Below are 15682 nucleotides of genomic sequence, written 5' to 3'. Positions count from 1 at the left end.
CAAATCTGTAAGACTTTGGCACATGCCAGAGGATGTGCAGGTTAGGAGGGGGTGAATGTCGTGCCGCTACTCGCACACCGTGTAAAAAAAATCTAGAGTGTGGCTTCCTTTTAGATTTAGAGAGCCAATGCCACTTTAGACATTAGTATTAGTGTCCATGGTTCAAAATATTAGATTTTTTTGGACAAGTTTTTAGTCAAATTTTGATATTCTAGATATTATCTCTTGTAAAAATCCATAAACTATAGATAACTTCTAGATTAGGAGGACATGTAAAAGAAAGCATGTAGCTTTCAGCCAATTTGAGAGGATTTTATGTAAGAAAAGAGATTAGCGAAATTGCGCGACGCGCGATCGCTGTTTTCAGGCAGTGAACAGCACTCCGAAAGTGGGAGATAAAGGAGTGATCTGGCAGGATTCTGGTTAGGTATCATGGTATTCAACCCCCCTTTCGGAGCCATTGGAAGCATCAGATTGACGATTTGAGCAGCATAGAGGAAGGTATTATTTTGTACATGCTTTTTTCTATTAGAGTTATATTTTCTCATAATGCTGAAAGAAACTGACAGGCTTCATCTCTGTTAGTATTCTTCTATATTTTCTAATTCTTTTTGAGAGTATTCTTCTACATCTTCAATCTTTTCGAACCTCTTCTCTTCCGTCTACTCTTCTCCTTGAATCTACCTACACCCTGTTGTCTCTTATCTTCAAGAACTTGGCTTGAAACCTTCAACCCTTCTCTTATCTCTACCATCTCCGAAGTCTAAGCTCTTGAACCCCCATACATTCTTCTCTTGCCAAACCCCTGTGGTGACCTTCAACCCTATGCGTTGCGACACCGTCAACCGATGCTTAATATTCCTCTTATCACATAGTTAGTCAAAAGCCTTAGTTACATATTTACTTCCATTATCAGATTGTAGGCATTTCAGCCTATACCAAGACTGGTTCTCAACCATGGCGAGAAAGTATCGAAACGTAGGCAAGACATTTGATTTCTATTTAATGGGATAGGCCCAAATCTTATCTGAAAAATTATCTATGAAGGTAACAAAATACTTAGGCACTCCTTTTGCTTGGAGTTGGGAAGGGCATCATGTTGGACTACAATCTAGAGGTTATATCTACAGATGCATTTTTCGATAAATCAATTTATAGTGCCTATTCTACAAACAACAATCCAAAATAAGGTAAGAGAGGGAGGTAAAGCGACCATAACACAAATCAAGAGCTAGGCTACTTATCATCAATTTGATCGACCATTGCACCATTGTGTTTTCATTGAAGTCAATCTCAGTATTACCTATACCATAGGCCTTCACACCTCTCAGATGCACAACGATGATGCAAACTCCCACTTGTCTAAGGACCGAGCTTGGCAAATTCTTGCCACCTAAGGACTGATAGGGTACGCGGCCATAAACATCTAAATGGTCAAAGGCTTATCCACCTGCGTAGAATTAAATTTTTTAATTGAATTATAAGTCTGCTTGCCATAAAGACAATGATCATATAAATCAAAATAAGAGTAATCCAAGGATGGGAGATATTGCAAATGGGTCAATGCTTTTATTCCTTTCAAGACATGTGCCCATGGCAATGATGCCATAAAGATACATACAAAAGATTGGTCACAACAAATACATGGCATAGTTACCTGGAACGGGGAAGGGGGGGAACGTCCAAGGTCAGGGAACGGGAACGGGGGGAATGATACATGTCTTAAATGCCCCAAATATGCCGTGCATGACCCAAATTGCCCCAAATTAATTAATTAATTGTTAGTTTCGCTATAGAATTTCAGGCCTCAAATATCCCTCTGATTGCCCCAATACCCCTCAATGCTTCAAATTGACCCAAATGTCCCAAAATTGACTCGATTATCCCTATAGCTCCAAATTGCTCTGAATTGCTCCAAATGTCCCAATTATCCCAATTTTCCTTGAAATTAGATAATATAAATGGATGATTACCTTGGAATTGAGGATAAGCTGAAATTTGATTGTGATTGCAAGAGTTGATAATGCATCAAATTTTAACTTTTCATGGACTCATGATTGCTTGTGGCTTGTCTTGACACTTTGAATCTTCAACCACACAGAGAGAGAGAGAGAGAGAGAGAGAGAGAGAGAGAGAGAGAGAGAGAGAGAGAGAGAGATTGATTATTTACGAAAAAAAAAGAGAGAGATTGATTAGTGCGTGCATACTAGGTAATGGAGATGGGTGAACATGTGGTAGAAGGAGTGTGACACAAGCAAAAAGAAAAAACTAGAAAAAACATTAATTTTTGGTCAACAGGCCTGGAATGGCCATTGCAAATAGGGAATGGTAGGAGGAACGGTAGGGAACGGCCTTGTGAATGGGAGGGAATGTTCCCTGGCCGTTTCACCTCCTCAAAGGGTTTGGAATGCGCTAGGCCGTTCCTACAGGCCGGACCGGCTGTTCCTTGTTTCTATGATACATGGTCAATAGACTAAAAACAAGCAAAGGGTAAAGGTTGCCAAACTTGGTATCTCTAGCAAAAGCAAGACTGCCAAGAGTGGCACGGGTGATCTTGCATGAAGAATCACCAAAAGATACATGGTACTTGCTATCATCCAACTGCCTAATTGAAGTAAGACTTTTCGTCAAAGCCAGGATATGACATATATCATTGAGCACAAATGGAGCACCAGTACCAAACTACAGTTTAACATCACTTACACCAATCGTATCCAATGTAGTGTCATCTCCTAGTCTAGTAGAGCCCGTAATAGTACGGTAGTTGTGAAACCAATGGCGATAGGGGATAAGATGAAAGGAAGCCCCGGAATCAAGAAGCCAACACTAAGAGTAAGTGGACGGTGCCTCGGTCAACTGAGTGGAATCAAGAGATAAAGTTGCAAGAATGTACTCATTAGAACTGTACTCCAAGGCATTTATCTTCTCAATTTTCACATTGGACTTAGGTACAATCTTAGTGGACTTTGTATTTTCTTGTACTTTCCCCTTACCTTTCTCATTGTGTCTATCATTGCGCTTTTTATGGCACTACGGCCTAATGTGACCTTGCTGTCCACAATAATGATATGTTAAAGAGGACTTATGACTGTGGGACTTACTACGAGATTGCCCACGAGACTAAGACTTGTCCTTGTTGGGATGCAAGTCTCTATCACAGTTATTGTTACCATTTCCACCATTTCTGTCTTTAATAGTCAATGCATGAGAAGTGTGGTCTGCATCAATATTTTTCTTGTTGACTTCTTTTGTAAGTAGAGCACTCTTTACATCACTACATTTAAAATCACCCTCAAGGGGAGTAGCACTCATAGCAGTATGAAATGTATCCATGATTCAAGCAGTGTGACAAGCAAGAACAAAGACTTTATCTTTATGTTATTCTCAAACTGGATGTCCTGCAAAGCAAATTGGCTGAAAATAGAGTAGAACTCATTCAAATGAGTAGACATAGGCATGCCCTTCTTCATGTGAAGGTCCACAAGCTTCTTCAACCAATACAATTAATGCAAGACTTTGCTTGTTATAAAGATCAAGGATTTTCTTTCATAAATCATATGCACCACCCTCTGTAGAGATAACATTGAAATACACCTATTTAGATAAAGACAATATGATCGTGGACTTGCATAACTCATTAGGCTTATCCCAATCATCTCTAGTCCAACCTTTTGGCCTTATGCCTTTTGTTTTCAATATCCTAAATTGCTTCTTCTACACCAAGACTTGTCATATCTATGTCTTCCAATATTGAAAGTTGTTATCATCAAGCTTCTCAAAGTTGAAAATAGCACTATCATATGATGCATGAGAAGTACCTGTCATAATGACTGCAAATGACAAGAGTATGGGCTGCTGTGAATACAGCAAAACAGCCTCAAAACTGATCCAAAAGGGCGGGCAAAAGGGTGGGAACAAGAGGGGGTGTAGCTGTCCACAAACAATAATTACAGCTGTAATAAGTGCAACAGTGTATGTCAATCCAACTATGGGTAAATAGATATAAAAGAAAGCTTCCATTGCTAGGGATATCCGGATAGCAACCGGGATATATAAAATGTGACTATCAATGGATAGGCATAGACCGCTGGTAACAAAGATTGTCACGAACTCAAAACTCTTAGTAAACAATACACATCCCATAAGCATAAACATCATGCATGTAAAAGATCTCAAGAGCAACTACAAAGATCTACCAAATGCACAATGGACTGAGCAAAGAGCAATGACGCTCAGTACATAACCAATATGCATGTATACATAATTGATAAACTGTTGATAGAGGTGAGTGCCGGTGTCTTAAGCATATGGAATCAAATCAGCCCACAAACGGAAGTAATTGCACTGAGTAGCATACATGAGAGCATAAACATAAATCAAGAGAGTTCCATTGTCTCAAAGAACCAAGCTCTACCAATAAATACAAGCATCTCCCATTGGAAGCAAATGCGAAATGATAAGTGAGCAAATGAAGCTCAATGCATGTACATCAAAGCATTCAAAAGCCCAAGCGTATCGAAGATACATCCGAGAGCCTAAGTATTCAATGAATCTTCAATGCCCATAAGTGAGTAGTCACTAAAGTTCAAGGCAATTGACCAAAGCCCAAGTATATCAAGCATGTCATAAGTATATCTGGGTGCATACATCAATGCTAGATATCACTGTAGACATGGTGAAAAGCCTGTCAAAATTGAGCTAATGCAAGCTCAAATGTGTCCCCAAAGCACCTCAATACATCCACAAGTGGTCCAGCATCAATACATGAAGTGTATGAGCATAAATGAGTGCCAAGAAGTTAAAGTTTGCTGCCGCAGATCTCTATACAGCAGGTCTGCTGTGTATTACAGCCAATGACTGACAAATGCCACTCAAGGGGGAGCTCAAATAGGTACCTTCAATGCTGAAGTTGGTAGCTGCAAAGAGTGAATTGGAGTTGTAGGACTGTGAAGGACAGGGGCTGGAAACTCCATGCAGAATTGTGCTTGTTTGCTGGGGGTAAGGGCTGAAACTAATGAAGCTCAAATGATTGCTGCCAACTCGAATACCCACTTTGATACCAGTTGAAAGGTAAGAAGAGTGCAAGAGCTATGGAGGTTCAAGCAAGAAGAGAGAGACCGTTGTGTGGGAACTCCAACAGGTCACAAGGTGTGACATTCTTTCCTTTATTTAATTTGTCATTAAAAGAATAAAGAATAAAGTGACAAAGATGGGCACCCACCACCTAGGTGTACGGGTCTGTATCCAAGTAAATGTAGGTGGCTAGGCACAGGTGGCCTTTGACCCCCAACACTTTTCTCACCATTAGACATATTCCCCGAACCTTCATTTTGCACTCCTTTGTTTGTGATTGTTGCTCGCACATCGTGAGTTTCTTCCCTAACCAGGTTTGGGACAAACTTGCATTTTGCTTCTCAACCACTTGTTGGTCATTCGGTAAGGTTGGAAGTGCTACTTTTTGATGTTGGATTGTGTAGTGGATCTTGGACATGAAGGGTAGAGATATGTGTCTGCTAGAGCAGCTGTTGGGTGCTGTATTTTTGCTGTGGAGGACTGCTGGATGTCCTGTTGTTTACTATGGATAGTGGCTAAAGGCTGATGAACTTGGGCTGTGGTACCATGTCAAGAGATAGTAGGGTTTGTGGGAGAGAAACACAGTGTGTACAGCAAACGCAGAGACACGGATTGAAGAAAACACAAAAACGGAGGCATTCAATGGCTGATAAAGAGGGTGTATGTAACCTGATGTATATGGCCTAAATCTGCTTCAAACACAGCTTCTATAAAGTGATTGATGGTTGGGAGATGTCACTTGGGTGCTGGGGTGGGAGCAAGCACTGGAAACACACAATAATGATGAAGATTATCTGTTGTACTAGTCCAAGGAGGAGTGAAATCAGCAAACATAGCAACGGAGATGATGAAGAACAGGCCACCAAGTTGTCAACTCAAAATGCTCAATCTCGAGTGTTTGAAGCTGATGGCAATGTGAAGAGGGCCTCCGGAATGAAATTGCCTTTGTTGGTAAGGTGTCACGTTCAACTGGAAAACACCTCAAACTAAGATATCCACCAAGGTAGGGGTGTGGACGGCAGTAGTAGAGGGTTGAGGTAGAAGGTGTGATGAAGGAATGATGAAAATGAACGAGGGAGTAAGTGTGGAGTGTAGATGGATGAATGCCCATGCCCTATTTATAGGTGCATGAGTCGTTGAACTCTCTCAGGTGGTGCTTTGACTCTCTAGAGTGGCGCCTCGAGACTAATAAATGATAGAAATAAAGCCCTTTTGGGGCTGTAAATGGAAAAAAAATAGGAATTAATGGAATACAATGCACTTAATGACTTTGGTATCTCAATAGGCTTGTCACATTCTCTACATCTATAAGTTGTGGGTATTTGTCTCTTGACCTATTCGTAGAGGCCTCCCCATCTATGTCCTAAGGATGCTAATGCATTCAATACAATGGCGAAGACTCAACCTTTATAGCACCAACATTTTTATTTGCTTTTGTCACTCCTTGGTTCAGAGGGGGAGTTAGCTTGGCATCTTAAAAGCCAGAGCCTTGGTTGGTGGAAAGTGGTGCCACTAGCCATATGACTTCTCATCGAGAGTGATTGCAGAATGTCCATGAGAGAGGAGGATTTGTTACCATTGGTGACAAGTCCTCAATGCTAGTTCATGGTGTTGGCAGCATACCTCTATTATCATACCATCAAAGCAAAAGGTTAGTTTTCAAGGTCCTCTTGATTTGGAGTTTAATCTTCCTTTTGTTTATGCTATTATAGAGCTAGGCACCGGGCCTTGGGTTCATCTTTACTAGTTGTGATGTGCGGGTTGAGCACGAGACTATTTGTGGTCCTCTTTGGACTTGTCTTCAAGCAGGTGGGCTATATGTACTAATGGCTCTTACAATGAGGGCTTTCTTCACTCTTCTTTGGCATACTTGTTATGGCTAGTTGCACTATGAGACCTTGCATCAGCTTAGCCTCATGCATTTCGTTGAGTGGTTACCAGATATTGGGATGTGCCCATGGGCACCTTGTCTGAGTTGCATACGAGATAGACAACATCAAGAGCCTTTCATGCAGAAGCCTTCGTCCCGAGCGCACTCCATTATCGAGCAAGACTATTTGTCTTAAGTTGATTGCTGTAGATTTGTATGGGCCTTCTTTTTGAAGGCTAAGTTATACGCTTTTCAATAGTTATGTGATTGGAGGAGCACGTTAGAGAGGTAGTCTCCCCAAAGTTCAGATTATGAGAATAGATAAGGGTGGAGAGACCTCCAATGAGTAGTAGTGATATCATTCTTCTCACTGGACTCAGGTGTAGGCAATACACCATTAGAGAATGGTGTGGTAGAGTGGCAGAATAGGACAGCGTTGGAGATGGTGAGCTCCATGCTTGGGCATCATGGACTGTCTTGTACTCTTTGGAGTGAGGTTGTGTCCCCACTACGGGTTTACTTTATAGGCTTGAAGACAACATTGTAGTGGGCAGGCAGCAACAAGGGTGGCTATAGGCTTGAAGACGTAGTGACCAACTAACGTGGTGGGTAGAGTGGCAATAGGTACTAGCAGTGATGCAGTGGTCTGGGGTAGAGGCAGAGGTAGGACAACTATAGCCTGCTGCCATTGCTGAAACCAGCCTTCCTCCTTAGAGTGGTAAATAACTTGATTTAACACTAATTACAACAAGCATTAAATTCACATAAATTGAAAATGCACACTTTACCACTTTAATCTTGGACATTGGACACCCTATTGGCCAGGGAACCATGAAACCGGCCTTCCTTCTTGGAGAGCGTGATAATTCCTTGATTAAGTATGCACTTATTTAATTACAATAATCAACTAATAAACATAAATTGAAATGCACAATTTACCTTAATAATCTTGGACAATAGGCATCGAGTTCGCCCCAAAATTGGCGCCCCTTTCGGTATATATATATTTTAACTTTAATTGCTAATGGATTGAGTACAAGTTGAGATTCCACAATCTCCTTTGCTGATTCAAAAGCCTCTTGGTGTATGTGCAATCAAAAAGCAATTTGTGCCAATCGCCCCTTGATTTTCACCTAGGAATTGCACAAACAGAACCACCAATTGGCCAAATGTTGCTCCAATTCACAATGGATGGCCTGGCATTTGAAATCCTTGTCAATTCCACGAATTTTATATGTTGATTTCAGTGTATGATGCTTTCTCCTATTGGCATGGGTCCCAAGGTGGCTGCTAAACCCTAATTTTTGTGGAAATTTAGGGTTTACAGCAGAGATCTCTCTGCTGTCCACCAAATTCGGTAGAGATATACTCAAAACGGCCGAGAAAGGCTGAGGGGGAGAATGGGTCGAATAAGGTGAGAGAAACCAAGATGAGAGAGAAATCTAATTTTCTTCATGAGAGAACCCTTAATTCTACCTGTTGCCTGCTCTAGTCTGCATTTAATGCAATCACCTACTGCTAGGCACCTCCAAAATGCTGTCACTTGATTAGCAATGCTGTTGCTAGCCCTTGGAAGGCGACTCCATACTGTCCCCTATCTGTTGAGGCCCCCGGATGGTTGTCCTTTGTAGCAAATTGCTATTCTCTGATTAGAAAATGGACTAGCACCTCCCTCTCTCTCCCTCTCCCAAGTTGTAGACTAACTGAATGGTTGAGACCCAACACCCAAAAACGTTTTCTCAGTTTGCATGGGCATTTTTGCCAAGGGGCAGTCTTCTAAATCTATTTTTTAGTATTATCCAGCCATTTAGCTGAATTTCAGAATTAAATAATCCTGAAAATTAATTCTAGCCCTTTTGACCTTGCCAAAATTAAATGTGGCTATCCATTATTAAATTAGCTAGGCCATTTGCAACCTAGAGTTATCCGCAACCTCTGTTGATCCTTACACTAGCATTAATTAATTAATTAATGCATTGATTAATTAAATAATGCTAGTCCCTAGTGTCACCATCGATACTTATTGGCCAGTAATTGTCCTAGGGTCAAAACTGACACCAACTGACTGCCAAAGCCCAGCTCGCATAACTTATCACAACTTTTGCGTTTGACAGCCATTGCATCCTCAGGGTCCTTGCCTTGTTACCATGAAATGATCGCCATGTGCATCATGTGTGCTAAAAAACCTTACACATTTGATTAATAACTTAATCAAATGTTATCAACAAGATTAAAGCATCTCAAAATGTCATGTCCTCCTTGGCACTTGATGTTCATTCACACGATTGAAAGGGTTGAATGGTGTTAACAATGGCTGAAATGGTGACATATGATGGTCAATTGCCACTTGTTGGAGTTGATAAAAGTTGGTGTGATCGCAATGGCTTCGAGTAGTAGCTAGCTGAGGTGTGGCACTCAATGGGAATGGCTAGTGGCAGATGTTTGCAAGTGAAAGTAGCTCTAACACCTTTGTTGGCTAGGTGTGAGGTGTTGTTTGTGATTAATTGATAGAGAATGAAAGATAATGAGAGAATCAATTGATGCACAATGATAATTACCAAATCAATGGCAATGTATTAATGACTAAAGGGGAGTACAACTCTCGAAGAGACCACAATGAATAATGCCACACTTTATGTGTTAGGGATGCACAAAGTGTCTTTTATAGTAGAAACTAACCCTAAATGGCTTAATTGTCACATGAAAACTTAACCCTACTATCACTCTTCAAGGCCCATGACATGGCCTACAAATGCAGCTTTTCAAGGGTGAAACATTGCAGGGATGAGACGTTTCATGGTTACCTCGGCAAATATGCAGCATGAGAGGCTTAGGTGGTTGGCTCAACACATGGTTGGGTAGCTAGTGTTGAGGATGGTAGGCGGCCAAAGGCACCTAGAGTTTAAAAGCCTAGCAAGCTTAGAACATGGATCATTGGGCATCAATGCAAGGCCCATGAAATGGCCTACAAATGCAGCGTTTCAAGGGTGAAACATCGCAGGGATGAGACGTTTCATGGTTACCTCGGCAAAGATGCAGCATGAGAGGCTTAGGTGGTTGGCTCAACTCATGGTTGGGTAGTTGGTGTTGAGGATGGTAGGCGGCCAAAGGCACCTATAGTGAGTTGGTTGACTGTGAGCAACGAACTTTGATTGACAACATTGACATTGACATCAACATTTTCCATCTTCCACTCGATCTTTTGTTACCCTTGGATTCATTGCAGCTCCTTGGAGCTTTCTTCAAAGGTTGCTTACAAATTGTAATGTTTTCAAGTGTCCTCTTTGGCGAGAGCTTCCCCTCGTTCCATTCTCTCGAGTCCTTTTGCCTTTTGTGACACACAAGAGGTGAGAGGGGGTGTTAGTAGTCGTGTTGTGTCATTCCTTCTTTCTTTCCTTGTCCATCTCCTAGTTGTGAACCTTTGCTAGAGTTTGGTGAGGATGTTTGGAGCTTTGGCTAGGGTTTGGCGAGCATGTTTGGAGCTTTGGCACTCTCCTTGTCCGTCAGTCCTTTTGTGTATGTCAGGCTTCAGCAGTGTTCACCCTTGGCATATAGATAGAGACATTAGGGTTGCTTAGATCTGCCCGTGGCTTACTCAGATTTGTCCATGGTTTGTTGAGACCTGTTTATTTTCTTTCCTGCAGGCCACATGGTGCCTTTATAGTTGCTGGCATCATTTCCTACATTCCATGGTCATGTTCAGGTTGGCTAGACATCCTCCAGGTTGGGCTGGACATTATGGGCAGGGTGGACAGCAGGTCGGACTATTTATTACTAGGTCGGACAGCATTTATCGCTGGTGCCAGCTTTTTGAGGCAGATCGGCTGCATTTCAGTCCAGTTGGCAAGATTAGGCAGTGCTCCCTCTTTACAGTGCTCTCCCCTTGCTGCTCATCATCATGCCATCATCCCCTCGTCCTTTATCATGGTCATCTGCTTTTCTGCTGATTGCAGTCTTCTCTCTGCAGCCATTTTTTTTTTTTGGGTAATGGGTAATTGTATTAATTACAAAAAAAGGACAAGATTACAAGATGCAGGGTGGCTCTAGGCCATCATGCAGTCATCATTCTCTCTCCTATCTCCTTAGTGAGACTCTCTCCCCCCTCAGTCTGGTGCCCTCATTCACTCTGCCCTCAGATTGGCACTTGTGCAGGGGCACAGTCCATCGTCTTGTATGCAATCCTGTTCTCTTCATCATTGATTCGAGTTTTGTGTTCTTTCCATTGTTCCATTTTGTGATGTTTTGTTCTGTTGTGCATGCTGCAAGATCAGATTTGATTATGCTTGGATAATGTAAACCTGAATCAAGATGAGAGATTGGTTATGTGGTCTTAGGGGATATTTTGCCAGATGGCCCACAAACGGTTTTTTGGATTGCCAGATGCAGGATGGCAAATCAGTACTACCAAGAGGAGGCTTAGACCCAACAGATATACAGATACAGGTGACTGTGCATCATGGTATTCCAAGCTCAGCATCGAAGTTAGCTTTTGAGCCTGTACAGCGGCTTTTGGCAGTCAGTACACTGTAAGTAGAAGTGTAATCACCTTATTACAAAGTGATTATGATGTAATTTAATATGTGAGAAATATCTTATATGTAACTCAACTGTTTGTCAACATCATCACAGCATTAGGTAATGCAGTAAAAAGCTTAAACTTTTATTCTAGCACTTGCAGTAAAGAAGGGGAGGCAGGTCAAGGACAGAAAAGTTAGGGTTGAGCTGACTAGCAGTGTTGCTCTCTTTCTGCTGTTATGTTAAAGATGTAGAAGTAGGACAAGTCACTAAAATTTACAGCATAGAATGGAAGGTATTAGATCAAAATTTCAAACAGGTATGAGATGATTGCTGCAGCTGTCTGAAAAGAAGGGGGGTGATGTAATGTTTTAGGCTCCAGTTCAGCTCAATCAAGCAAATGCAGGTGGCACTCTCCACCAATATTTGGACGAATGAGGCGAGGGTGTTGAATAATATGGGGATCTAAAGCTATAAAAGGCTGTGTATAAAAAGAGAAATACACAAACATAACAACTAACAATGAAGCCCTTTAGGTCAAACTAATTAGCTCTACAACATTGAACAATGAAGAGTTGGATAACATCTCTTCGTTGCATTGAACAAAGAGCCACGTATATCTTTTTGTAGCTTTCTTGAGCAGTTTTCTCTCTCTTTTTGCTTGTGGAATAATACATGTGCCGTTAACACCAATATTTTAACACCCCCCCTTTGTGCTAGCTTGCACTCTCGACAAATGCCACCTAAGGATGTAGGTTTCAGTTTTCCAATTTCCCTCTGATGCTAACTAGGCTTCTAGCTCTTGGTTATGTCAACAAGGATGTGGGCTCCCCCCCTTGATGCTTGCAAGGCTTCTAGCAATGTCATTAGGGTGTAGCCAAATATATCTTTAAAAAGATCTTTGGGACTTTCTGATTCTTCAATTTTGATACTAAATTGTATCTTTTACAAGTTAGCCTTTTGGCTTCAGTTTCAGCATTCTTTTTCAATATGGCCCAACCTCTTACTGTTCTTACATCGTGGCTTCCCTTTATTCCAGCAACCTTGGTCTTCCGTAGATTTTGCAAGTAATCTTTATTGGCACTTTGGTGTAGAATGCAATTGCTCTTGAGCTCGATGATACCTCATGTGAGCCTCGGTTTTTTCTTCTTGCTTATACAATTCTATGTCAATTGTGCTTAGCTGTGTTTTAAGTACATTCCTTAATGTGGCCACAATTTGCTCATACATTTGTTTTTGTTTGTTGTCATTATGTAAAAGTATCACTATTGCTTCATCCTCTTTGATACCTTTTCCAATGGAGGCAAGTTTGACTTTTAGACTTTTGAACATGATAATTAATGAAGTTAAAGAATCAACATTGTTTAAGTCTAATTTATAGAAGTTCATTAGAAGATTGATTTTTTTGAGTTTTTGGCTTGTGATAGATTTTTTCTAGCTCATGCCGAGCCTCCTTAGCATTTTATATGCTAGAGGTATGATGAAGTACATTTGATAAACCCCATACAATGATTCCCAAAAGCTTGTGGCTTTTCTTTTTCCATTATGTATCATTATATGCCTCTTCCTCCTCAAGAGATCCCAAAGATCCTTACGCATGAGATGATACATGGTTTTCATTTTCCAAGTGTGAAAACCTTCCCCATTAGATTTTGCAACTTGTTCAACTTGTTTTTTGGGATGGAGATGGCCTTATTGAGTTATTTTTGTCGGCATTGTCTAGCTCCTTACAAGAAATAGAGTTTTTCAAATGCTAGATATACAAATGGATCTTCATACATGAATGGGCTCTTACAATTTGATTCAAGATGAGTTGGTGAACCTCAAACCAGTCATTTTGCAAATGGGTTTGCTATCATGTGGACAAATGTTTTGACTAGTTCATTCACTAAGCATAATGTGAATAGATGCTTTGCAAGCAAAAAGTTTTTGTCTTTTTTAAATAATTACAGAAAAATCACGACTCTTTATCCTTCTCCTCTTGTGTATCATCCTCCTGTTCCACTTGCGATACTACTCCTCCTCCTCTTGTTGATGTGGCAATCGAGCATTGATTCCTATCGCTCAAACATAGCATAGAGTGCTTCTTCTTCTTAAAGGCCACTAGATCTTCCTTTCTTGGTGTTGGTTTTAGTTGTGTCAAGCTTGTATGCACTTGAAAATGCTTGGGAGCTCAATAGTGCCATGAAATCTCAGCTATTCAGGGAGCACATTTTCCCTCCTTCTCTTAATCTATCTCCCATATCCAATCCCCCCTCTTGTTAGCAAGTTTGTTAGCTCCTGTGTGAGTTTGTGCATGCCTATTAGGGTTGGGCACATTGCCTTTTATTTAGGCATTATTTTAGTGATTTTTGTGTGGCATTTTATGCTAGTCCGCTGAAGAGCACCCTGCCACAGCACAATATGAACCACCAACCGGCTAGATAGAGGCTGCAAATACATTTGCTAGCTATGAAAAACTTGCATGAAAACCCTCTTCTTCTCACCAAGAATCCATGCCTCAAAACACACAAGAGGAAATGACACATAAGAAATTGAACAATGCTTCCATCCTCACTCTCTTCCTCTTCCTCACTCTCCATGAGATCTTGCAAAGGAGCACAAGAGAGAAAGAAACAAGAATGAGAAATTTGAGAGTTGTGCCAAAATGGGGAGAAGGAGAAATGAACTGTGAAAGGAGAAGATAAAGGAAGAGAGAGGTTGTAGCCACCTCAACCTCCCACCTCCTTAAATCCCATGAGTGCAACCACCTCCTTTTCCTTTCTTGAATTATAAAATTGAGTTTGCATACATTTTGGCTAAGGTCTAAAGGACCCTTCATTTTGAGAATGAGACAAAGGTGTTTGACCTTTCCTTTTCCTTCAACATTTTATAATGTGAGCTTTAGACCCACATTTTTACATTGCTTTATATTTGAGTTTTTACAAGAGAGTACAAAAGCAAAATGTTATTTTGCAAAAGATGTTTCCATATTGAGTATATTTTGGTGCCTTTATTTGCACAAATTTCTTGGTCATCATCCACAACATTAAGTGGTTACCGACCAGCTGCTATTTTATGCCTATTTATTCTATGGCTCCTTCTCCTCTCATTTAGTTATCATGACCTACAGGTTCATTGGAGAGAGGGAGCCAGTGTCAGTGCCTTGGAGCCAGAGACTCATTGTTGTACGCACCATTCTCGTGTTTGGTATATGGATTCCATTTCTCGAGCACATCTCTGAGTTCTCTTCTTTTGTAGTGTTCTTCAGTTTTCTTTCTCTTCTGTCTTGTGTTTAACAATTAATTTCAGCACTTGTCTATGCTTCTATTGCTGCACCATTTTTGACATGGTATCAGATTGTAGGATCAAGGTTCCTGTTGCGATTTTTCTACCGATTACAAGTCTTTCTTCCCTTTGCTAGTCAGGCGACCTGCTGTTGGCGGTTTTCAGCCTGTGTGTACTCAGCTGTTGCTTGCGTTTTCAGACCAGCACGCTGTGTTTTCAGACTGCATCTGGATTCGAGCTTGCAATCATCAGTTTGCTGCATTAAATGCTCAACCAGTCTGCATTTTTGGTTTTTTGCCCCTGATTGTGGCTGGGCGATTGTTTGTAGAGGCCGTTTTTGCTGTTTTTGGTAGTATTTGACTGGCTTTTCTTCATTTTGCAATAGTTGCCCTTCAAATATGATTAGATTATTGGTTACAGGCATGTGAATTCTCATTTTGTGCAGTCTTTGTTGTTGGTTTGGTTGTATTAGCTCTGCGTATACCATCTATCCTCTATCTTCTCTTCTTTTCCTCTCCCAGTGGCGATAAGTTACACTGACTTGACTATCTTATGTGGAGTGTTGTGATGAAAGCCTAGTTTGCGTAGAAGCGGAATTGGTACATCGTATGTGGAGCTTTTCCTTGGCCTTAGTGTTCTTTTTCTCTTTTTGAAGATTTTGACGAGGATAACATGAGAAAGTTGTGCTTACATGGGATTCGGACAATGCATGTGTGTATTTTGCATTGCTTCGGTGTATTTCTAAAGACGTTCTATTGACGGTTACCTCTTGTAGGACATCCTTAGAAATATGGTCGAAGCTTCATATGTTGTATGAGGCACCTTCCACTATGCGTGTTGTGACCATTTATGGACAACTTCAGCAGATGAAGTTTGAGCCGAAGGACACCATTCAATCATTTTTCCTCCGTGTTAAATAGGTACAGGGCCAACTTCGACACATGCAGTCTACCTTTC

General features: G+C 41.0%; 1 protein-coding gene across 1 annotated transcript in view; it reads left to right on the top strand.

Annotated features, from left to right (window-relative positions):
* LOC148041890 (transducin family protein / WD-40 repeat family protein) overlaps positions 1-15682 on the top strand; it is a 164089-nt gene that overhangs the window by 28881 nt on the left and 119526 nt on the right. The window contains exon 3 of the mRNA XM_087698612.1: positions 11324-11469. Coding sequence (XP_087554738.1) covers positions 11324-11469 — 146 coding nt within the window. The remainder of the gene's footprint in view (positions 1-11323; positions 11470-15682) is intronic.

The sequence above is a fragment of the Lygodium microphyllum genome, chromosome 1 (genome assembly GCF_053477565.2).
Source record: "Lygodium microphyllum isolate KBCC chromosome 1, Lygodium_microphyllum_v1.1.10, whole genome shotgun sequence".
NCBI classification, from domain to species: domain Eukaryota; kingdom Viridiplantae; phylum Streptophyta; class Polypodiopsida; order Schizaeales; family Lygodiaceae; genus Lygodium; species Lygodium microphyllum.
This window is presented reverse-complemented; position numbering and strand designations above follow the sequence as displayed.